Source organism: Cetorhinus maximus, chromosome 9 (assembly GCF_964194155.1).
Source record: "Cetorhinus maximus chromosome 9, sCetMax3.hap1.1, whole genome shotgun sequence".
In the NCBI taxonomy this organism is placed as follows: Eukaryota; Metazoa; Chordata; class Chondrichthyes; order Lamniformes; family Cetorhinidae; genus Cetorhinus; species Cetorhinus maximus.
In genome coordinates, this window is record NC_135887.1 from 52,732,181 (window position 1) to 52,756,737 (window position 24,557).

Here is a 24,557-nt window from a genome sequence, read left to right on the forward strand (position 1 = left end):
GCACCAGCTCTCCAAATGAGCATTGTGAGCTAGTGCCATTGCCCTGCCTTTTCCCCATACCCCTGCACATTGTTTCTATTCAAATAATCATCTAATGGCCTCTTGAATGCCTTGATTGAGCCTGCCTCCACCACACTTCCAGGCAGTGCATTCCAGACACGAACCACCCATTGTGTGAAAAAGTTCTTTCTCACGTCACATTTGCTTCTTTTGCAAATCAATTTAATTATCCACAACTGTCTGAATTAAATAATTCCAAAGATATTCCCGTTGAAGGGTAGGAATTAGAGTTTGTCTGAGTTCTATTTTAAATTAAAAGTACAGCAGTGGGCATAAAGCTTTATACTTTATAGAACTGTTAAAATCTCTAGTTATCTTATGCCTTGCAGCATGCTGATTACTACTTGTCTCATGAAGGCATTTTGTTCTTCAGGGGGCTCCAGAAGGAATCATTGAACGCTGCAGCTATGTCCGTTATGGTACCTCCAAGGTGTCCCTGACACCTCGTTTGAAGGAAAGGATCATGTCTGTGATCAAGGAATGGGGAACAGGACGGGACACCCTCCGCTGCCTCGCATTAGCAACCCGTGACCTCCCACCCAGGAAGGAGGACATGGACTTGGAGGATTCTACAAAATTTGTCGAGTATGAGGTGAGAGTTACTTCAGTCTGTAGTAAAATGTGTCTGTGGAGGAGGGAAACGGGCTACGTGGGATGGGAGTGAAGCTACCTTATTCCGTCCTTATAATGTATCTTAACCACCAGCATCACAAGAGCACTCTACCCTGTATCGGTATGAGTGCTCCCAATCCCGCACGAGCTAGCCTGTTGTGTGGAAGCAGAGAGTTAGGGTCAAATGAGCTTTGGCTCAGTTTGGACATGACGTAGCTCAAATGATCAGTGCTGGGTCTGCTGTTGTGTCCGTTAAGAGCGGAGCATAGCGACTGCCCCACTCTAAGTTATACAGAATCTTTATAGTCAAGAGAGAAAGAGGAGTTTTGTGTCCTCAATTCAGGCTGAGTCAAATCGCTGCTTCCTGAATTCAAAGACCATGCAGTCTGATCCCTTGTCACAGAAATGCAAATTTCTGTTTTCATTTCATAGATCTTTTTTAAATAGGTCTGGAAGGTAACTAAGTTACAAAATGGCAGACAGATTCAACCCGCAAGAAACAAAAGGCTAATGAAATCACGGGGAGACAGTGGTGTAATTGTAATGTCACAGGACTAGTAATCCAGAGGCCCAGGCTAATGTTCTGGGGATATGGGTTCAAATCACACCATGGCAGCTAGTGGAATTTAAATTCAATTAATAAATCTAAATTAGTAATGGCGGTCATGAATCGGTTGTCATAAAAACCCATCTGGTTCACCAGTGACCTCTGGGGAAGGAAATCTGCCATCCTTACCCAGTCTGACCTACATGTGACTCCAGACCCACAGCAATGTGGTTGACTCTAGGGATGGGCAACAGTCAGTGGTGCCCACATCACATGAAAGAATATATTAATAAAATCAGTCCTTTGATGGCAGGAACAGGCCTTCAGGTACAGCCTGACAGACAAGACTTTTCAATCTGATTACTGAACCATCAGAAAGATCCATTGTAATGTGTGGAACCCAGACCGGGGGGTGGGGTGGGGGTGCAGAATATATATATATATATATATATATATAGGAAATGACAATTTCTAGCCATTACTTGGAAGGTATAGCATCTGACACCTGAGTTTTATTTCAAACAAAATAGTTATGAGATAAAAGAAGCCCCAGGGTATAAAAGTGCAGCTTTGGATTCTTACCTTCAGTTCAACAGATTCCAATGGGGGAGCCAAACTTGTGTTACCATAAACAACATCAAATTGTGGAAGTCTGCAAAAGGACCTTTTGCTTGTCAGATATTGTAAAGGAACACATTTCAACAAGATATATATTAAACATGTATACAAACATATTAAACATGTAAACATGTATACAACCTCTTATGGACTGATTTAGTTCCATTTTTAAGTAGTGCTGCAGACCTTGTTATGTCCTTTTACTTCTGTATATAATTTCACTTGTAAAGAAATTGAGCAAAGAGATTAACCTATATGAATTACTGTCGTAACTTTGAAAGGCAGAATGTCAGAGAATGTGGCCTTCATCCTATGTATTCCCCAGTAACCAGCTGCTCAATGATTGAGGGCTAATTATAAAGCTGTTAGTCTCCCACTCTGCCCTGCAATCTGTCCCCTGCTCCGCACCCCCACCACATTTGGACTCACACTCCGACCCACACCAGCCTCCTTGTCACAGATTGCAACCAAGCAGAAAGCTTCCCGTCACACAGCACAGTCTCCGGCTCCTTTCTGCCAACTTGTAGCTGCTCACTAACCGCTTGTGCTCTCTGTCTTTCATGATGAACCCAAATACATTCCCCAGAGTCACTTGCTACACATCTATGGGCTCAGCACTTGCAACTCCTTGTTATTAAGATTGAGTCAATATGATTCAGCTGTTAAGCAATGACCAAGATCACACCAATTTTTAAATGCACAAAGGATGAAAGTGCAATATAGAAAGGAAGACTTGCATTTATATAGCACCTTCCACAACCTCGGGACATCTCAAAGCACTTTACAGCCACTGAAGTACTTTTAAAGTGTCGACACTGTTGTAAGATGGAAGAGAAGTGGCATCCATTTAGCACTTAGCAAGGTCCCACAAACAGCAATGTGATGAATGACCTAATCTATCTAAGTGATGTTGTTTGAAGGACAAATGTTGTCTATGATACCAGGGAAGTCCTTCAAATAGTTCTGCCTCAGTGCTGCACTGAGAGTATTAGCCAGGAGACGTCCTCCAGTCCCTGGAGTGGTACTTGGATCCACAACTTTCTGACTCCGAGGTGAAAGGGCACTGAGTCAAGCCTGACACCTTAAGATGAAGGGACTTACTACAGTCCGGAAAAAAAGCAGATTTTCCGCTGTGGATTGCTTTTAAATTAATGCTTCCCACGCAATAAAAATATATCCTTTTCCATCTGCTCCAGTTAAATGTTCTAACAAGGTAATGCTCATGCACAGAAGCCAGAATTTCCTGCTTTTCATTTGGCTCAAAATCACCTGTTAAGTATATAATAACAGTCAATTGCAGTTAAATACATACCCAAACCAAGCCGAGAAATTCGAACCATTAAACCACTTCCCATTCACCCCCCCAGCTGTGCAAGGTACCCAACTCAAGCATAACATTTAAACGCAAAGTTCACTTCCAGGAATAAAATGTTCCATAATTTATCTTATTCCTAATACTCCTCTCGCTAAATATAGCCCAGTGATTTGCAGCTGTAGAAAACAGAATTACGTGGCAGCTTTTATCTGGAGTCAGGCGAATCCAGTTCCAAGCTCCCAAAGTGTCTTTATAAAAAAACTGATGCTCTGATTTGGGGGGGTTCAGGCGCATGGTCCAATTCCTTGATAGAGTCTCGCCTTACAGCTAGGAACTGCGGGCAAGCTGTGCTAGCCATGGCTAAGTTGGTGACGCTCTCAATCTTTGTGTCAGAATATTTGGCATTTCAAGTCCCAGTCCAGAGACCTGAATGTGAAGCCCACACTTCAGTGACCACTGCGGGAGTGCTGCACTGTTGGGGGTGCCATCTTTTAGAGGAGATGGTAAACCAGGGCCCAGTCTGCCTCCTTGGGTGGATGTAAAAGATCCCAAGGCTATCAGATAAGGAGCAGAGAAGATTCCCCCTGTCCCAGCCAGTATTTACTTCTCAAACAAAAACCAGTTATCTGGCAATTTATCCCATTGCTGTTTGTGGGAGCTTGCTATGTGTAAATTGGCTGCTATATTTCCTGCATTACAACAGTGACTGCATGTGAAAAGCTGTAAGGTGCTTTGAGATGTCCTGTGGTGATGAAAGGTATAAGTGCATGTCTGTCTTTGTTTAAGAGAGTTTTCTGGCTGAGACAATGTTGGTAACAGCTTTATGCCATTTTCAGATGTGTCTGGCTGGATGGAGGGATGTCCCACTTTTTAACATGGGAATCATTCTTTAAGCAATGGGGAGAGATGATCTGATAATGCTGAAGCAAATTAGTTTGTTGCTCTAAGTTACATTAGCTCAGCGGGCTCCCTGCAGATCAGCCAGAATGACGTGCCCATCATAGTCCCCAGCACCCAGTGGTCAGGTTGAAGGTGGGAGGATGAGTGGGATGATTCTCTTCTATCTGTTCATGGTAACAATGAGGGCCTAGGTGGAGAAGCAGGAACATTTCCCTGTTTTCAAAATGAAAAATATAGATGCAGTATCAGTAAGGAATGAAACAAATCCATTTATATAGCACCTTTCACATCATCAGGACATAGAGCTCTTAACAGCTAATTAATTACTTTTGAAGTACTATCACTCTTGCTGGGCAGGCAATTTGTGCAAAGCAAGATTCCACACTGATAGATGTTGCTGTAGGGATAAATAGGACCAGGACACCAGGGAGAACTCCCATGCTTCACTTCAAAAAAGTGCTTTGGGATCTTTTATATCTATCTGAGAGAGCAGAACAGACCTCAGTTTAATATCTCGTCTAAAAGATGGCACCTCTGACGATGCAGCACTCCCTCAGTACTGCACAAGAGTGCCAGTTTAGATTATGTGCCCAGGTTTCTGATAATGTAGATAAATTGGTATTCATGTACTGTGAGATAAATGTCAGCCTGAAAGTTTGGACTAATACAGTCTCATCATATTGTGCTGCTGTCTGAGATCTACTGTCCAAACACTAATTTCTTTTATTTCTCCCTTTAGACTGACCTGACATTTGTTGGCTGTGTAGGGATGTTGGACCCGCCAAGAAATGAAGTTGTTGATTCTATTCAGATGTGTGAGAAAGCAGGTATCCGTGTCATCATGATCACCGGTGATAACAAGGGCACCGCCATTGCCATTTGTCGGCGGATTGGAATCTTTTGTGAAAATGAAGATGTGACTGAGAAAGCTTACACCGGCCGGGAGTTTGATGACCTTACCCTAGACGAGCAGCGGGAAGCCTGTCGCTCCACACGCTGCTTTGCTCGGGTTGAACCATCCCACAAGTCCAAGATCATAGAGTACCTGCAGTCGTTTGACGAGATCACAGCTATGGTGAGTTCAGCTTTTCTTGTTTAAATCAGTGCAGCGGCTGCATAGTTTGACAGAGCTACATGTTTGCTATAACACGGGCTGGAAATATGTGACTTTCTACTGTCCTCACGCACCCTCCAGCATCTACTGTCCTCACATACCTTCCAGCATCTACTGTCCTCACACACCCTCCAATATCTACTATCCTCACACACCCTCCAATATCTACTGTCCTCACACACCCTCCAACATCTACTGTACCTCACACACCCTCCAACATCTACTGTCCTCACACACCCTCCAACATCTACTGTCCTCACACACCCTCCAACATCTACTGTCCTCACACACCCTCCAACATCTACTGTCCTCACACACCTTCCAGCATCCTGCTGAAGAGAAACATTGCCAAGGATCACTGTGTAACCCCAAACATATCTTCTGACCCCAATCTCTGATTCTCGCCAAATGATGTTATCTGTACATCATTTCCCTTTAGAAGTGGCTTTTCTGATACAAAACCTGCAGCCGTTTCAGGTGGAAATCCTGTGAAAATACTTGACTCTCTGAAACAATTGAAGGGGGTTTCGGGAGAGTGGACAATGCTGTGTGATCAAAGCTCCTGCGACTCTCGATATCAAATCAGAAAATAGTGGTTGGCTCGATCTATCCAGCCAATTTAAGTCGCTCACATTCAACATCAATAACTTAGATTTGTAAGGTGTCCGAAGCGTCAATTCACAGGCTCATTATCAAAGATAAATTGACACCCGAGTGCAAGAAGGAGGTCAGGCAGATTTAGAAGGACTAACCAAAAGCTGGCTCAAACATCTAGGTTTTAGGGAGGAGAAAGAGCTGAAGAGGCAGGCAGATTTAAAGAGCTGAGATCCCGCTCAGCTAAAGGCATGGTCAGCGTGGGGCTGAGGGAGCTGGGGATATATAGGCTGTGCTCAATAAGTTCAGAAGTCAAGCACAACAGGTTCTTTACCAGCTGTAGATGCAAATCTTAATAAATTTGCTGGACAGGAAACCATTCAGGCATGCCCTGGGTGAAGGGAAGGACTTGGATTTTTCTCGCACCATTCACGTGCTAGGGACATCCGGACCTGCTTCACAGACAATGAACTACTTTTGAGGCGTAGACACTGGTGATTATGGAATGTCCCATTAACAGCAGAGAGATGAATGAACAGACAATATGTTTCAATGATGATGCTGGGCAGGACATAGGGAGAACACTCCAGCTCTTTTTCAAATCATACCTTGAGATCATTTATGTCAGGCAGGCTTGATTTGACCAGTATCTCTGACTCCCTCAGTGTGTAAAATAAAAACAAAGGGCAGAAATTTTGCCCTCGTTGGGTGAGCGCAGCAGGCGGGCTCGGGAGCGGTCACAAAGCCAACCACCTCCCGCGATCAGGCACTGACATACTGGCTGGGCAATTAACGGCCAGGCAGTGTGAAATGCACGCTGCAGTGCTCAGCACTGCCAGGGTGGGGGCTGAAGGAGGGCAGAAGTGTGCGCATGCACGCGGGCACGCACAGTAACAGCTACCTGAGGCACAGAGCTGCCTCGGAGCTGAAGGATTTTGAAAATAGAAAATAAAGAATTTAAAAGCGTTAATAACATGTCCCCTCATGTGACTCTGTCACGTGAGCAGAGGCATGTTAGAAATTAGTTTGAAAAATTTTAATTTTTAAAAAATCACTGATTGAAACCTCATCCCGCCCGTGGATGAGGTTTCACAGAAAATCCAAAGGCCACCTGGCCTTTTTTCCCACCATAAGGTTGGACGGGCAGTGAAAAATTTCATTTAATTAGAACTTTAGTGGCCTTAATTGTCGGTGGGCACGCTGCCAATTCCCGCACGCACCCACTGCCCGAAATATCACGCGAGTGCGCGGTGATGTTGGGACACTCGCCCGACGTCATCGCGCATCATTTTACGCTTGTTTGGGTCAGGCACGCACCCACCCGACGAGCGCAATATTCTGCCCAAAATGCTGGAAAAACTCAGCAGGTCTGGCAGCATCTGTGGAGAGAAAAACAGGGTTAACGTTCTGAGTCCGTCTGACTCTTGTTCAGAGCCCTTCCCTCAGTGTATACTTGGATGATGTGTTTGAATCCTTGAGTGGGACTTAAACCCACAACTTTCTAACTCAAGAGGCAAGAGTGCCACTAACAAACTGAGCTGGCATTTAATATGGAGAAGCTGATGGTCGGGGAAGCAGATTTGCTGAAAATGAGTCATTTTCTTGGAGCAGTATAAAGACAGTGAGGGAGAAAGTTCAGTTGTAATAGCTTTTCTCTCTGTAGACCGGCGATGGTGTTAATGATGCTCCCGCTCTAAAGAAGGCGGAAATTGGGATTGCCATGGGCTCGGGCACTGCTGTGGCTAAGTCGGCAGCAGAAATGGTGTTGTCTGATGACAATTTCGCCACCATAGTCTCAGCGGTTGAGGAAGGCCGAGCCATCTACAACAACATGAAGCAATTCATCCGTTACCTCATCTCCTCCAATGTGGGCGAAGTTGTCTGGTAAGAGACTTTTGTCATGGATCGACGGGTACATATCCTAGACTCTCTAGCTCTCCATCTTGGCATGTTTATGCTTCTCCTTCTCTGGGATGGTGCTGGGGGAGCCTGTTTCCTGGAGCTGCAGAAATGTAAGTGTAGGAATTGGTTCAAGTCCCAACCATTTTAAATCTGAATGGGTGGGGGGAGCTGGCAGGGGGCAGGGGGATGGGGGGTAGGGTGGTGTGGGATAGGTGTAGCAGAGTGTAGCAATTTAGCAGTCAGATGGTCTGCATCTAATCTGCAAAGGCGTTCCTTCCACAAATAAATTCCTGAGATCCATTCTTTAGGCCCGGGTGAATGTCTTGGCGTTCGGCCCCTTCAATGAGTGACCTTCAATGAGGGTCTGTGGAAGGATCTTTTTCCAAAGTTCCTAATGCATGTGTTTGAAGTTTGGCTGTCTGGTCACTCAGTACCAAGTCTGGGCATGAAAGCAAAGCCAAATTAATCTATTACCCCTTAAAATTCCACCTTTAACTTCATAAACAGTCTCTAAAGAAAGAAGATTCCATGACTAGTGATTCTGATTGGTTACAATATGAGGGAGTACTGCCCCCCTCCATCCCCCCCACCCACCCCTGTCATGCCCCCCTCCATCCACCCCACCCACCCCTGTCATGCCCATCCAAGATGTGTGTTCCGTTAACTGATATATATTGATAGCCCCACCCCCTGAAAAAACTAGGCTCCTGTCAAGGTGAATAGCCAGGAAAAAAGCTCAATGGTTATGGGTAAGACCTTGTGATTGGCATTTACCAAGGGTTAGCCGCCATCAAAGTCTGTGAAAGGATAGTAAGCGGGAGCTGATCCAAGATGTGCTGCGCAAACACTGCCCTTCACATCACCTGTTGACATACTTGGTCAGGCAATGGGGGAAGATGCTGAGCTGAGGTGAGGTGAGTTGACTTACACACAGGTGGACAACCTAAGAGAAATGCAGCCCAAGATGCTCTTGTGCAGCCTCTGGCAACTGATGCAAGGCCATCATTGGGGAGAGTTTGGCAACACATTGTTTCTGCGAAATAGTTTGGCACATTTACTGTTAGCATACTCTATACGAATTAATGTTCTCTCCAGTTTAAATTTTAATTACTTCTCTTCCCTCTTGTTTTCCATTTAGCATTTTTCTCACCGCTATCCTGGGTTTGCCGGAGGCCCTGATTCCTGTCCAACTGCTCTGGGTAAACCTGGTAACAGATGGTCTGCCTGCCACAGCACTGGGCTTCAATCCCCCTGATCTGGAGATCATGAACAAACCACCTCGCAATCCCAAAGAGTCCCTCATAAGCGGCTGGCTATTCTTCCGCTACATCGCCATCGGAGGTGAGGATCTTAAAAAGCTTCCACTGAAGCAGGACCCATTGGTCTTGACTTTGAGATCAAATTAACTAAAATGTTTGAGGATTTTCAGTTATGCTTATAATCGCCCCCTTTATTTCTTGACAAGGTTCTCTTCCAGTGTTTCCATAGCTACCAGGACTCGAAATCAAGTCCTTATAACCCTAAGGGCAAGAAGATGGACAACCAGTCTATCCTGTCACGCTTTGCACTGCTTTAATTTCTTGTCTGCTGACAGGAGGTTGATGTCTGTCCAGAAACCCTGAAAGAAAGCTCACTCTCTCAATCGTTGGGGAGAAAACAATTGGGGAGTGACTGCTCAAAACATCTTGTGCATCCATTTATAAGACTCTAGCAGGCCTCAGACCACCAGATGGACAGAAAAGCCTCTGCGCATGGACTGAACTCCAGAATGGGTTTCTGGCTGTTTGAGTTTGGGAAGAGGGAAGGAGGTTTAAAACTGGACAGCCGAGCTGGGATAGAACATTGTGACTAGTGTCATTGCTCACCAGGAGAACCTCACCCTGTGTACACCTCCACCTCAGGGCTATCCGGCCTTTTGTCTTTATTGGGCTCCATAGGTGCTTACTGAGGACCCTTGGGCAACCCACGTACTAAGTTTGAATCTACATCCCACTAATTTGCGTGTGTCTCGAGCTGCTTGCACTAACAGATCCCATCTTCTGACTGAGAGTTCATTCATCAATGAGGTAACAAAGCTAGGGATAGCGCCTTGCAAACCTCCAGGTCCATGAATGATGACATATTTTGGCTGGAAGAATGAGAAGAGGTGATATAAAATAAAAGGTACAACTTTAAAGGGGGTGCAGAAACATGTAGAAATAAAAGAAAATAGAAAATGCTGGAAAAACTCAGCAGGTCTGGCAGCATCTATGGAGAAAGAAACAGAGTTAACGTTTCGAGTCCAGTATGACTCTTCTTCAGAAACACGGACACCTCGAGGTGTATGTGCACAACTCTTCGAAGGCGGCAAAATTATTTATAAAAAGCATGGGGATCCTTGGCTTTATTAAAAACAAAGGTACAAAGTGCAAAAGCAAGGAAAGAATTTTAAATCTTTATGAATCGCTGGCCGGGCTCAGCCAGAATATAGCACCCTGTTCTGGGCAGTGCATGTCAGGAAGAATGTCAAGGCTTTGGAGAGGGTACAGAAGAAAATTATTGGAATAATAACAGGCATAAGAGGCTTCAGTTACATGGAGAAACTGGAGAAGCTGTGATTTTTCTCCTTGGGGAGGAGAAGACAAGAGAGATTTTATAGAGGTGTTCAAAATTGAGGGGTTTTGATTAAAGCAAGTAAGAAGAAGCTGTTTCCACTGACAGGAGGGGCAGCAACCAGAGGACACAGATTTAAAATAATTGTTAAAATAACCAGGAGTGGGGGGGAATGAGGATAATTTTTGTTTACGTGTTGGAACACACTGCCTGATAGGGTGGCAGAAGCAGATTCAACAGTAACTTTCAAAAGATAATTGTTTATATTCATGAAAAGGAAAAAATATAACAGGGCTGTGGGGTAAGAGCTGGGGAAAAGAACTAATTGGATAGCTCTTTCAAAGAGCTGGCATAGACATGATGGGCTGAATGGCCTCCTACCTTCCTCTATGATACTAATTTGAAGTTCTAACAGAAGAACCCAGCGAGTAAGAAACATAATCAGCAACAGCTCCCTGAACTGCATTTGTCCCACAATTTATGGGTTGGACACTCTTGTTCGAACTGTAGTTTGACATTAACAGGAGAAGCAAAATGTCCAGTGGACACTCACTCACTCAGACTGATTCCTCATTCACCGGTTTTGTTCACCCTCCCTTCCTTGCTGGTCTCTTTCAGTGTATGTCGGCCTGGCAACGGTTGGGGCAGCGACTTGGTGGTTCATGTACGATGAAGATGGTCCGCAGGTCACCTTCAACCAACTGGTAACGAAGCTTCAATAAACCCTATTCTGAGAGGAGGGAGAGGGAAAGTGTGTGGCAGTTTAGCAATAGACCATTTGAAGGGATAACTTATGACAGCTGCTCTTTTATAGAGGTCAAAGTTTCAATCTTGACTATGTTATTGGCTATCTGTTGGAAGTTCTCAACAATTGATTTTTACTATAATCTCTGTCTTGATCCAGCAACTGAATCCAAACAAACCGTCATAAGTTTCCTCTGCTACATTATCCTGCTCCTGCTCTGGCCATTTGTACAATGCAGTGGCTGTGTTTTATTAAAGTACTTCTTTGTGTAGACACTTCCATGTTGTGATATAGTGCGTGCAGACACAAATATTTCTTTTTCAAATGGGAGTTTGAGCTAATTATGAGCTTGATCTGAGAGCCAATAAAGTTCTGAATGGACAAAGCTGTCAACAAATGGCAGCAAGGTGGGAGGGGCATGGATGAGGCAGCAACAAACATTTTCACCAAATAAAGACAAGACTACTCAACGCCCCAAACACATGCACACACGTCACAAGTAGGCACACTTCTCTAATCACGTTCCAACATGGGCCCACACACCAGTCTTGGATGCACACCCTAAACAAGTGCATACATTGGCCCTGTGCAAATCCACCTGCCAAATACGCGCACAGATTAAACACACATTTGTGCTCCCTCACACAAGCACACACTAGAAACACCGCATCATGTATGCATGTCAAATGTAAACCCATAATCTGCCATGCCAATCATACCTTCCATCAGCTTTAAGTTGGGATCAGTGCTGGACTAGTTTTGGACATCTATAGAAGTTAGAGAGGCATTTACCAGAGTTTTTCCTAGTTAGTCTGGATTTTCTGCCTTTCCCAGGGCTCTGAGTGTGTGGGGAGTATCTGCATCATGATGCACAAGGCATTGTGACTGTATGGGACAGACTAGATGGACTCACTGGTGTTTTTCTGTCTAACACTTTTATATGTTCATTGTTAAAGATCAGGCTTTATTTGAGGGATGGTCAGGGTAGAGGCAACTGTACAACATGAGGCCACGGTGGGAAACCCACACTTGCCATTGTTACATAGGAATGGGATGAGGCCATTCAGCCCCTCAAGCCTGACCCATGGCTGACCTGTACCTCAACTCCAGTGGTAACCATTGTTTCATATCCCTTGATATCCTACATAAATCTATCAATCTCAGACTTGAAAGCTCCAATTATTAACGTTTCAGCTCAGTAGCCTTCTGTCAGAACCGTTCATTCATCACCTTCAGCTTGTTTCTCCATTCAGTTAGATCATGGCTGATCTGCACTTCGACTCCATTTGCCATTTATCCCTTGGTGCTTTTACTTAACAAAAATCTATCTCAGTCTTGAAAATGTCAATTGACTCCCAGCACCTAGAGCCTTTTGGGGAAGAGTTTCAGATTTCCATCACCATTTGCATGAAAAAATGCTTTCTGTTTTCAAACCTGAACAGCCTTGCTCCAATTTTAAAGTGACACCCTTTTGTACAGGTTCCCCCCACCAGAGGAAACAGTTCCTCTCTATCTACCCTGTCAACACCATTTAGATTACCCCTTAATCTTCTATATTCAAGGGAATGCAAGCTATGTTTATGAAACCTGACTATATAATTTACCCTTTTAGCTTTGGTATCATTCTGGTGAATCTGCAATGCATTCCCTCCAATGCCAGTATATTGTTCCTTTCCAAAACTGAACACAGTACACAGAACATGGAGACTTACCAAAGCTCTGTCTAACTGAAGCATTACTACCACCCCCTCCTCCCTCCGCAGCTTTCTACCCCAACACTCTTCAGATAAAGGTGAACATTCCATTAGCCTTTTTAATTAGCTTTGTTGCTTGGTACTTGACAGCTCTCTCTATCTTCACTGTAGCATAAGGACCAATGGCTCAGAGAGGCCCCTCTCATCAACAAATGAATATAAATTATTGCTCTGTTTCCGGCTGATTTGGTTGGCTGCTTCTCCAATCTTGCTGCCTGACAGTGGTGAGCTCCCTCTTGGCCAGCCCATTGGATCAGGTCAGTTGGGCTGAAGGAAAAGGGAGAGCAGGAGATTAAATAACTGCTTCCAGTGCACAACAATCAGATAATTCAGAATAATGGAGACGCAGAGTGAAGGAGGCATAACAGAAAGAGAACTACAGATACAAAGAGGAGCAATCCGGAGAAAAAGAGAGAGCTAAACCAGCAAAAGGGGCAAGTGTCAACTGTGGTTCAGTGAGTAGCAATCTCGCCTCTGAGTCCGAAGGTTGTGGGTTCAAATCCTTTTCCAGAGACTTGAGTTCTGAATCTAGACTGACAATTCAATTCAGTAGTAAGGGAGTGCTGCACTGCTAGAGGTGCCATCTTACAAATGAGACATTAAACAATCCGCCTCTCAGGTGGATGTAAAAGATCCTATGACATAATTGAAAGAAGAGCAGCGGAGTTCTCCCCAGTGTCTTGGCCAATATTCATCCCTTAATCAACATCAATAAAACAGCTTATGTGGTCGTATTGCTGTTTGTGGCTTGTTTGCTGTATGCAAATTGGCTGCTACCTTTCCTACATTACAAAGTCACTACATTTCAGAAGTATTTCATTGACTGTAAAGCACTTTGGGATGTCCTGTGGTTGTGAAAGGCGCTTTATAATGTACAGCAAACAAAAGTCTTTTTCTGCCTTTCTTTGTGTCTGTATCTTTCTGTTCCACTACCTTCACTCTGTGTGTCCATTCTTCCTAATTGCTGTGGACTGAAGCAGTTATTTAATTCTTTGCTCCCTTAACCTTCATCCTCCTTCAGTAGAGCTGTGGAATCTTTTTTCATCCATCTGAGAGGCAGACAGGGCCTCAATTTAATGTCTTACCTGAAAGTCAGCATCTCTGACAGTGCAGCATTCCTTCAGCAGTCCACTGAGGAGCAGCAAGCTAAATTTTGTACTAAAGTTTCTGGATTGGGACTTGACCCAACTATATCGTCAGACTTAGATTTGAGAGCGCTACCCATTAATCCAAGGCTGCCACCATTATAAATAATGTAAGCTACAATAGGCATGACAGTGAATCCTGACAGGCACATGTATGATTGTAATCCACTTGCTATTTTATAAATCAGTTCACCTCTCTCTCTCTCTGCTTTCCCAGCGGCATTTCATGCAATGTACACCAGAGCACCCACTCTACGAAAACATTGAGTGTGGCATCTTTGAGTCTCGTTACCCTACAACCATGGCCCTGTCTGTCCTAGTGACCATCGAAATGTGCAATGCACTGAACAGGTGAGTGACCTGGAGCCATCCTGAAGACTGCAGCCCAGCTTCATTCTCCACACCAGATTCTTTACTAATGGGTGCCACCCAATGTGACAAACTCAGGTTGTAAAGGGAAGCCTGCACCAACTCTCACTGAGACACCACTTGCTTTGCAAAATTCTGTGTTACCTCTATTTGTGGCAGAGAGGGAAACACAGAAACAAGGAGAGAGCTGGTTTAGAACATCGTCCGCTGTAAAATATTACATTTTTATTCAGGATCCTTATTTCTCGGTGCATCGCTCCTGACCAAATTCTGAGTGTATAATTTATATCTTGCTCTGAAGATTTTTAATTTGCTTTCCAAATGAATAATGTTACAGAATCCTCATTTCAAGCCACAAAATGTATTATTCACAGATACTTTTTCCACCTATTTTGACATCTTATAGATATTTTGCATTAGGCAATAGTAACAGCCATCACTGTGCAATGGTTTGTATATTCATGGGTTACTACTACATCACCTAGGTCTATGGTAAGTATAGAGAGTTGCTTTCTCTGCTTGGGGTACAGTATACTGTATGTCTGCAACAAGCTGGCTAAAGAGACCGGCACAATGGGCAACAGTGTTTGACAGCGATGGATGTGTCTCCAGTGGGTTTGACTGTAATCCCTCCACCCTTCCCCACTCTCGGTAACCCATTTCCACACGCAGTAATGTCACACTCAGTAACCCCCCTCCCCCATTCATTTAAACCTCCCACAACTCTCAATAACCCTTCTTCCCTCAATAATCCTTCTCCTCACTCAGTAACACGCAAACCCTGCAGCCCCCACACCCCCCTCTCAGTAACCTTCCCCTGCTCACAGTAACGCTAACCACCCATACAGTGCCCCTGCCCCTCTCCCCAGGCCAGTGATCCTGCCCCTCCCTACTCAGTGAGCTTGCCCTCCCATGCTGTAACCTCTCCCCCACACTCCCAGCACAGACTGTGACAGTAAGAGATTTATTTCTCATGCTCACGGTAATAGAGCTGCTGGTTGGCAGTCATTCTACCCCCCCACCCACCGACATTCTACCTTTAAATGATCTCATTTCCTTTACTGAGGCTGGGTATTTGGAACTCAAACTGGTTATTTGGTATCTGGAGATGAAGGGCTCGATGTTATAAATAAATGGCACATGATGCTGGGTGAGCAGACACAAGTTACGGGAATTCCTGAGCTTTGCTCCTGCCAGATGATGTTGCGTGTTAGGACTCCAAATTCATTCAAATCTACCATACAACAGAACTACATCTGAAAGAGAAAAGAGAAGTTAACTTTTCTACATTTGGTTCCACGTGCACATTGACGACACCCATTCTACTTCACCATGACCTCTCTAGACCGTTCACTTCTCTAAACTGTCAGATTGCTTGCTCAACAAGTAAAAACTTCCTCCAACTAAATATTGGGATGACTGAAGCAATTGTCTTCATTCCCCGCCACAATCTCCATTCCCTGGCCACCAACCCCATCCCTCTTCCTTGAACTGTCTAAAGCTGAACCACACCTTTTACAATTTCAGTGCCATATTTGACCCCAAGATGAGCTTCCAACCAGATATCCTCACCATCACTAAGAGCACCTATTTCCACCCCCAAACATCGCCAAACTCCATCCCTACCTCAGCTCATCTGCTGTGGAAACCCTCATTCAGCCTTTTGTTGCCACTAGACCTGACTATTCCAATGCACTCCTCACATATCTACACTACGTAAACTTGAAGCCATCCAAAAGTCTGCTGCCCATGTCCTCACTCTCACCAAATCCTTTTCACTCCTGTACTTGCTGACCTCCCTTGATGCCTGGTGCAATAACACCTCACTTTTAAAATTGCCTGCCTTGTTTTCAAATTCATCCATTTCCTTGCCCCCCCCTCCCAATCTCTGTAACCGCCTACAACCCCACAACCCTCTGAGATAAATGCACTCCTCTAACACTGGCCTCTTGTCCATCCCAATTTTAATCACTCGACCATTGATACAGCTGCTGAGGCCCTAAGCTCTGGAATTCCCTCCCTACACCTCTTCACCTCTCTTCCCTCCCTTAAGACAGTCCTTAATACCTACCACTTTGACCAAGCTTTTGGTCATCTGACCTAGGCTAGGATTTTCCAGCCCCTTTGTGAGGCGCTACCCCAGCCAGAAGTCCATTGACTTGCGGCGGGACCAGAAGATCCCAGCAGTGGGCAGGTGCGGAAAATCCCACCCCTAATATCTCCTTATCTGGCTCAGTGTCATATTTTGTTTGATTACACTCCTGTGACATCCTTTGGGACAATTTACTATGTCGAAGGTGCTATATAAATGCAAATTGTTGTTGTTCTCCTTTATCAGTTTCTGATCTGCATTCTGTAAGTGCCCATGGATCCAATGCACTATTTCAGCTTGCTGGTTGTGGCCAACAGCAGAGCCAAATTAAGACCTCCTGGTATCTCTCTGTGATCTCCCGATCAAGTGAAACATAAATAGGTAGTAAAGTGCCTGAAAGAATAGGTCCATAGGCTGATACAGCTCCTCAATGATAAAGCAAATTTAACACAATTGTTGTGAAAATGTCTAATTTAATTATTCATATGTTTTAGGAGTAAAACTTTTATGTTGCAGATTGAAGTATTAAATGTCAGTTAAATGGTAGAAAAAAAATGCAATCTGAAATGTTGATAAACAGAGCTAAAGTTATTGTAATTTATATGGTGGCCTGTGTTTATTTAGCGATGACAGTTTGAAGTGAGACAACCTTAAACAACAGACGGCCCCTTTTTGAGTTCCTTGGTGGAGATGAAATGTCAACGTTTGACTTCATAAGGGGTTGAAATTATTTGTGTAATTCGCCAGATCAAAAAATGTTGGAAAGCAATTGGTAAATAAGGGAGATTCTTAAAGAATCCATATACTTTTCATATCAAAGGGCATGTTTAGGAATTGTAGTTGGGGCATCTCAGGTGTGTCACGTTACCATGGAGATAGATTGAAGGGAGCTATCCTTTTGCTTTGAGTTTATCTGTGTGATTTTTCACACAAAACAGGCAGTTCATGTTTGGAGCTGCAACAGTTTAGAAACGGGCAGATGGAGAGAAGTCTGACAGGAGCTATAGGCCACTAAGCAAGTAGGCAGTGAAACTCATGCTGGAGCTGAATGTTCAGAATTCTGAGGTGCTTATGGAGAGTTGGAGGTTCACTTAACCAAATGCTAGTGGAAGGACCCCAGAAATCTCATGCCTCAGAGAATAGCAAGAACACTGAGGAGAATTAAAGTGAATTCCAGAGACCTGTGGCACACCTCGGTTTGGTCCCAGGAGAAGTGAAAGAACCCTCAAGATCCTGTAAAGTATAGGGGAACTCCTGGGTGGAAAGAAAAACAGTATGGGGAGTGCCCTGTTGAAATTTCTCGGCATAAAGAATAAGTGTTTATGAAATATAGTGATAAGTTAGGAGTACTTGTTTTGTTTAGAACATGAAACATTTCAGTTAATAACTAGGAGTTTGACTTTCTTTTTAAAAGTTACTGGTCTCCCTTATGATCATATCACAATATCATCATCATCATGAGTGCTCTACCCAAAGACAAGCCCTTGGCTCATTTCTACCTTTCATCCTGTGTCATTTTTATTTGCCAATAACTTCCTTCAATTTTCATGCCATCCAACATTGATATTCTCTTCCTTCCTCTTCTTTTTTGATACCTTCCCTGCATAACATCTCTTACAAATTTGTCTCTTCTTAAAATGTGTCTTCCCTAATTACGTTCAGCAAATTTCTTTGATCATTCACCCTCCTCTGCACTTCATCATTTGTTACCTTTTCTGCCCAGCAGATCCTTTCCCTTTTCCTCCAAACCCACATTTCAAAGCTATTTAACAAGTTAGTCTCCACCTTTCATAAGGTCCAAGTCTCACATCCAAACAAAACAACACCCCAAATCAACCTCTTTACAAATTGCTTTTGGAGTTGTTTATTCTAGTAACAGCCTCTTCTTGCTAAATACAACCTTTCCCATTGCCATCCTTGTTCTTATGTCTTTGTTGCATCTTCCATCTGCAGATATTAAGCTCTCTAAATACTTGAATTCTTGCATCTGTTCTGGTTCTCCCCTTATATGAATATTTCTTGGTGACTTTGAGATATACATCACTGGTTTCGCCAATGTTTACTTTGATTGCAAATTTCATGCCTGCTGTTATTAGTATGTCTATTAGTTCTTGTAATATTTCTTATGCTTGCTACAAGTGCTTTGTCATCTGCAAATCTAATTTATGTTATCATTTCCCCCCCCCGCGCCAATCTTAATGCTAGATTCTGTGCCTTCAAACCCTTCTTTGATCATTGCTTCTGCATAGACATTGAAGAGGACTGGTGATAAACAACAACCTTGTCAAACTCCTCTTTCAATTACAGTGTTCCAGCTCTCTGTAGGCTACTCTCACTGTTGCTGTTTGTCCCATGTACAGTACAGAGTCTATCTCTCTAGTCTACCCCAATGTCATTCAGCACCCTCAAGAGCTTAATCTAGTCAACTCATTTCCAATGCTTTCTCAAAATCTACAAAACAAACACAGCATTCCCATCTAAACTGTATTCAGTTATTAATCTTATAAAGTCAATAGCTCCTCTCCGCCCTCTTCCTTGCTGAAACCCAAACTGGTCATCTCCGATGTAGTTTTGTGCTTTCCCATCCAGTCTCTTTGTTAGGTAACTCCCAACACGATCTTCAATTGATGGGCAATCAGACTAATTGTACAAAAGTCAGAACATGGCATGCCTTTGGCTTCTTTCTTAGGGTGATCACTATTGTTTACATGGCATTCTGTGGCCATTCCCCTGATAAGTAAACATCTAGAAGAGAGGATTGATGAAATGTATGATAGAAGTGAAAACTCATTGAACAGGAGAGTGGGTAGAGCTATGTTATGGGAGGTTGGAACAGTATTGTTGGAGAAGGAAGAGATGACAAAGAGTTAGGAGCATATGGGCCTTGGAAAAAGAAATGAGCAAGGCCATAAACTGGTAGATTTTTGCAGAAGAACAGGACTCATGATAACAAATGTGTATTTTGGGCATCATAAGAGAAGACACAGAAAATGTTTGGTGATACAGGAAGATTTAAACTGGATTAAGTAATAGTAAGGCAAAGATACAGGAAAAGTGTTAAGAACTTGAAGGTTCAGCTGGGAGCGCCACAGACTCAGATCATAATCTTGTGAAAATGGAAAGAGTACCCAGGCTGAAGAAGTTCCAAGGTGGAATGCACAGAAAATGGCAGAACCTAGAGAGGCTGAAAGAACTAAATGAGAAATTTGTAAATGAAGTAAACAAAGCACTAGGTAAGGATACCCTCAGCACAAATGAGCAATGGAAACAGATTAAAGAATCTGTCAAGGAAGCAGGGAAGAACAGCACAGGGTTTTTAAGAGGAAGAGGATCAAGAATGCATGGGTTACAACTGCAATGTTGTAAAAGATAGAAGAAAGGAGAAAATGGAAGAATAACATTACTGAAGAAGATAAACTGAAATACAGACACTTGAATAGCGAATTAAGAAGAAAAACAAAAAAGGTGCGAGAACAATAGTTAAAACATCAGTGTGTAATACTCGAAGAATTGGATCAACTAGGAAGGGTTAACCTGGGCCTGAATTTTTCGATCGTCAGGCACACGTGATTGGCGGGCCGGGAAACAGATGGGAAATAGGCCTCTGACCGCGATTGGCCCCCGATCGCAGTTTCATGCTGGTTGGCTAATTAACGGCCAACCAGTGTGAAGCACGTGCTGAGAAATGCTCAACACTGCCGGGGTGGGGGTGGGAAGAGGGCAGGTGCCGACCTAACTGAAGGTGTGGGTGAGCGCTTCTAGTGAGCTGCCTGGAGACAGACAGCTGCCCCAAGGAGCTGTAGACCTCCATGGACTAAAGGAAACGACAAAAATGCAGCAAAATATGTCAACGCAGCACAATCAAGCAACTGAAAGCAAACCCCATAAAAAACTAGTATTTCCCCAGGGAGGTTTCATCCCACCCTAGATCAAGGTTTAAGCAAAAATGTGAATGTCACCTGGGCCTGTCCGCCAACCGTAAATGTGGACGGGCCATGTAAAATCGCTGTTGATTGCATCATTAATGGGCTTAATTGCCCACTTAAACTGTTGGCGGGTGCACTTCCAAAAGCCGTGTGTGCCCTGCCGAGCGAAATATCACGCAAGTGCGCAATGATGTCGGGATGCTCACCCAACGCCATCTCATGCTACTTCACATCCATTCGGGCCGGGTGCGCGCCTGCCCACAGGGCTTAAAATCCTGGCCCTGATGTTTGTAAAAGCAAAGGAGATTAGTACAAAGTGTAAGTAAAAAGGACTAAAAACAACAGCAACAGAGATTAAGGAAGGTATTTTCTTCACAAACCCTGATGAAATAACTAAAAGGCAGAGGAGCATACTGAAGAGCTATATGCAAAAAAAATGAAAAACCTGAAATGATTGAGGTTGAAGAATAGAGTAATGTTGACAGCAATTTCATTGGACCAGAAATACTAGAGAGTGAGATAAGAGCAGCAATAAATGAGATTAAAACTGGCAAGCAGCTGGAATAGATGAAATACCTGTAGAGTTGATTAAAAACATGGGAATGAACATAACATCAATGTTTACAAAGCTGCACAAAGATATCTAGCACAATATAGTGCCTCTAAATGAAATAATCCAGAGGTTTTATTCATTTTTCTGCATTATGGTGAGTTTATATTGGGTGCCCCTTATTTGACTTCATAGACCTATGCTTTAATCCAGCCCTTTCCAACAAGTGGTGAACTTTAAATAAATAGAATGAAGCTGACTGTCTAGCCATTCCTCTTCCTCAAGTGTGTTTAACATTTTCCTGTGATCGTTAGTTGCAATTGTCAAACTGTACTGTCACCTCACAGGGCCTGAATGGTAGCGAATGTGTCTTAGATTGGTTGATTGGATATTAAATGGCCACACAAAAGTTTCCCATTGTTTCTCTAACAGCAAGTTGTATCATAATAGCCCCTTTAACGTAAATAAAATGCCCCAAAGGTAAAAGTGTGACAAAACCTATTGGTTGTCTGATGAATATGCTAGCAGAGAATTTAGTGGTAAATTATTGAGGCAGCACATGAGTCTTGCTGAATTTACAGTACTGTATCAGTCTGACCATAGACAGCTTCCAAATTTAATCTGTCCATTTTGTTTTATTTTGCTTTTTAAGCTTCTCCAACATTTCATCATCTTTTTTTCTGCAGCTTGTCTGAGAACCAGTCCTTGTTGAGGATGCCCCCCTGGGTGAATATCTGGCTGCTGGGGACCATCTGCATATCCATGTCACTGCATTTCCTGATCCTCTATATGGAGCCATTGCCTGTGAGTATGGATCTGGAATTGAGTGCAAGGTGCTAACAAAGGGAATGTAGTCCTGTAGTCTGTAGACCAGTGCCCATTTTGTGTTCCTCTATTTCTGCCATCTTGAAACCAGAAGCCCCATCTAGTGCTAGATATACATCACTGCAGGTGTGACTGTGTGTCACAGAATGGTGATGCCCAAATATGGGACGTGCCACATCTATAGCAAATTGCTGTAGAGCTCAGCTCCCATGATGGGTGTGTGCATGGGAGACCAAGAGCTGATGTAGACTTTGGATAAAGCAGGGTTAGAAACCAGGGAATTTTTCCAGGATGCACAGACTTAATTCAGAATCATTTTAAAGTTGTGCATTCAATCTTTAATTTTATATTTCCATTGTAAATTCTTATGTCTGCTGTTATAATGGATATTGCCAATGTAAACTTGTAAACCACCTTCACTTGTTTCAGGTGAAGCATTGACATAGGCAGTTCCATTATGAATTTTGACATGGGAATTTACAATGGAAACAGTTTGTAGGAATTATCTTCAGACGTAAGACCTTTAATTTATTATGGGTCAGTGTCGTCCAATAGAAATCACTGAAGGCCACAGGTGCTGCTACGCTAGCACTGTTTTAGCCGCATGCACTATTTTTCGTAGAACACAGGCAAATCCACTTTACACATATATATTTACTGAATATACTCATTCAGTCACCAAGGAAGCAAATCACTCAGAGCATTCAAAACCTATTCCCTATTTTTTAAATCTCACCATATTACCAAGAAGCACACAATATGTTTAAAATCATCTGTATGCAATATGCAAATAAGCATTGAGATCACATGAGCAATGACAATGCTTGTTACTAATTTTAATTAACTAATCAGAAACATAATTAGCGACATCCCGATTCCCAATTAACTACTTGAGACTGTTATTTACTCTTCATGGGATGTGGGCATCACTGGCAAGGTTGGCATTTATTGCCCATCCCTAGTTGCTCTTAACCAAATGGTTTGCTAGGCCACTTCATCGAGTAGTTGAGAGTCAATCACATTGATTTAACACAAGGGAGATTCGAGACATACAACTAGTGGCTAATATATTGGATAGCATTGTTGCAGATAAATGATAAGGCTTTAAATCGAAGTCATAGCAAATGCATGCTGTCTGCTGAATGTGTTCCTGTGATGAGTTTGTCACTTTGTCCTCTTTCTCACTCAACAGCTGATATTCCAGGTGACCGCTCTAAACTGGCCTCAGTGGGTTGTGGTCCTGAAGATTTCCCTGCCTGTCATCTTGCTGGACGAAACGCTCAAATACATATCCCGCAACTACGTAGAGGGTAAAGACCCTGTTGTAGTTTGTCAGACCAATAGTGGGCTTCCAGCATGCTTTGGGGACATTTCCTGGCTCTTCGTCTTAGTCTCCGCCCCTCTCATTTGCTGGCTTTACTGTCTGCTCTAACCTACAAGGACCTGCTGCAGCACTGACCAGAAGGAACTGGTTTCTTGATGCCAGCTTGCTTTTTTTCTCGTGGGACTTGGTTATCCTCTCTGTCTGTCCTAAAGGGATGCCTTGGGTCCTATTGAATGCGCTTATGTCTGTGGGACTGTGTTGCCAGGAGGAGAGGGCATTCATGGTGATTTCCAGGCCCAGGATTAGCTGCAGGGCTTATTCAAAATGCTATTTCACTGTTGTGTTTATTAATTCATGGAGATACTGAATTGCTCAGTGCGATTAGTCAATGCAATCCTTTCCCGGTTTCAAATCAGACTCAAAATATCCAAAAATTAGCCAATGGGAGAGAATGACCCTGTTGGTGTTTCTAGCAGCAGAACATAATTTTGAAGCCCCAAGAGGTTTGGAATAAGATGGTTAACTAGTGACTCATCTCTGGATATTGTGTTTAACCATCTAACCCAGTAAACCAGTAAGTCCTGAATCGGCCACGAAACTAGGTTCCTGCAGGAACAGAATGTGCCTGACTGATTCCTTACTGGTATCATGGCAAACTCCATTGCTACAAGTCAATCAGTGCAAATTAAGGGATGTATTTTTCGTTGAAGAAGCATCACAATCTTTTGTTTTAGCTGGGAGAGAAAAATTCACTCCAGGAGATTTTAAAAAATCAATGGAATCAGCAATAAAAATCCAACTTACTTCATAAATCGTGATGCCCATCTATTTTCTCGGTTAATAATTCCTTGAAGAACAATGGGTTAAACTGTCATGGTCTGGGAATTTTAATTGGTACAATGTCAGTGGTGAATCGTTTTAATCACAGATAACTCCCTTATCTTTTGTGATAAAGAAGTTCTCTTCATGCTTGAGGTACTGATTGGACAATACTGTGTACATATTGCATGAGGCCCCAGTGTGTCGACCTGTTCAGTCCAATCTGGAGATAGAGCTATCGTCCCTGAAGTACAGTATTGGATCAGAGTGGGACTCACTACCCTTCCCAATGGGCTGAAAGCACCACCACTGTGTGACCCAATATACAGCAGTCATACTTATCCTCTATTTGAGTTGTGGATTGCACCATACATGCCACACAAAATCAGACACTGGCAAATAAATCTTCTGAATATGGATTGCAAATTCTGTGCCACCCATGCGATGTTCAAATGGGTGAGGGGAGGTGGGAGTCCTATTTGTATCATCACTTCAATCTGCCCTGAAATGAATACCAGCTCCTCCACCACCAACACAGCCCACCCTGCTCTCAGCTGCCACCTCGTCTGCCTTGGCGTGTGTATGATTTACCTAGCACCAGAGGTGGCAGAGACACAGGCGTGAGTGGATTGCCAGGACTGGCCTGCTGTGAGATTACAGAGTGAGTCTGTCTTGTTAGGATTGCTCTGTATGATTGAGTTTTTTTTTAAGGGATCAGTGTACGACGCTAACATTCTGGGCTTTACAACAACTA

At 43.4% G+C, this 24,557-nt stretch overlaps 1 protein-coding gene across 1 annotated transcript in view; it reads left to right on the plus strand.

Annotated features, from left to right (window-relative positions):
• atp2a3 (ATPase sarcoplasmic/endoplasmic reticulum Ca2+ transporting 3) overlaps nucleotides 1-24,557 on the plus strand; it is a 251,460-nt gene that overhangs the window by 195,452 nt on the left and 31,451 nt on the right. Inside the window, exons 13-20 of the mRNA XM_078548727.1 lie at nucleotides 434-652; nucleotides 4,792-5,127; nucleotides 7,424-7,644; nucleotides 8,801-9,003; nucleotides 10,873-10,958; nucleotides 14,116-14,249; nucleotides 21,522-21,639; nucleotides 22,853-22,970. Of these exons, the coding sequence (XP_078404853.1) occupies nucleotides 434-652; nucleotides 4,792-5,127; nucleotides 7,424-7,644; nucleotides 8,801-9,003; nucleotides 10,873-10,958; nucleotides 14,116-14,249; nucleotides 21,522-21,639; nucleotides 22,853-22,970 (1,435 nt within the window). The remainder of the gene's footprint in view (nucleotides 1-433; nucleotides 653-4,791; nucleotides 5,128-7,423; nucleotides 7,645-8,800; nucleotides 9,004-10,872; nucleotides 10,959-14,115; nucleotides 14,250-21,521; nucleotides 21,640-22,852; nucleotides 22,971-24,557) is intronic.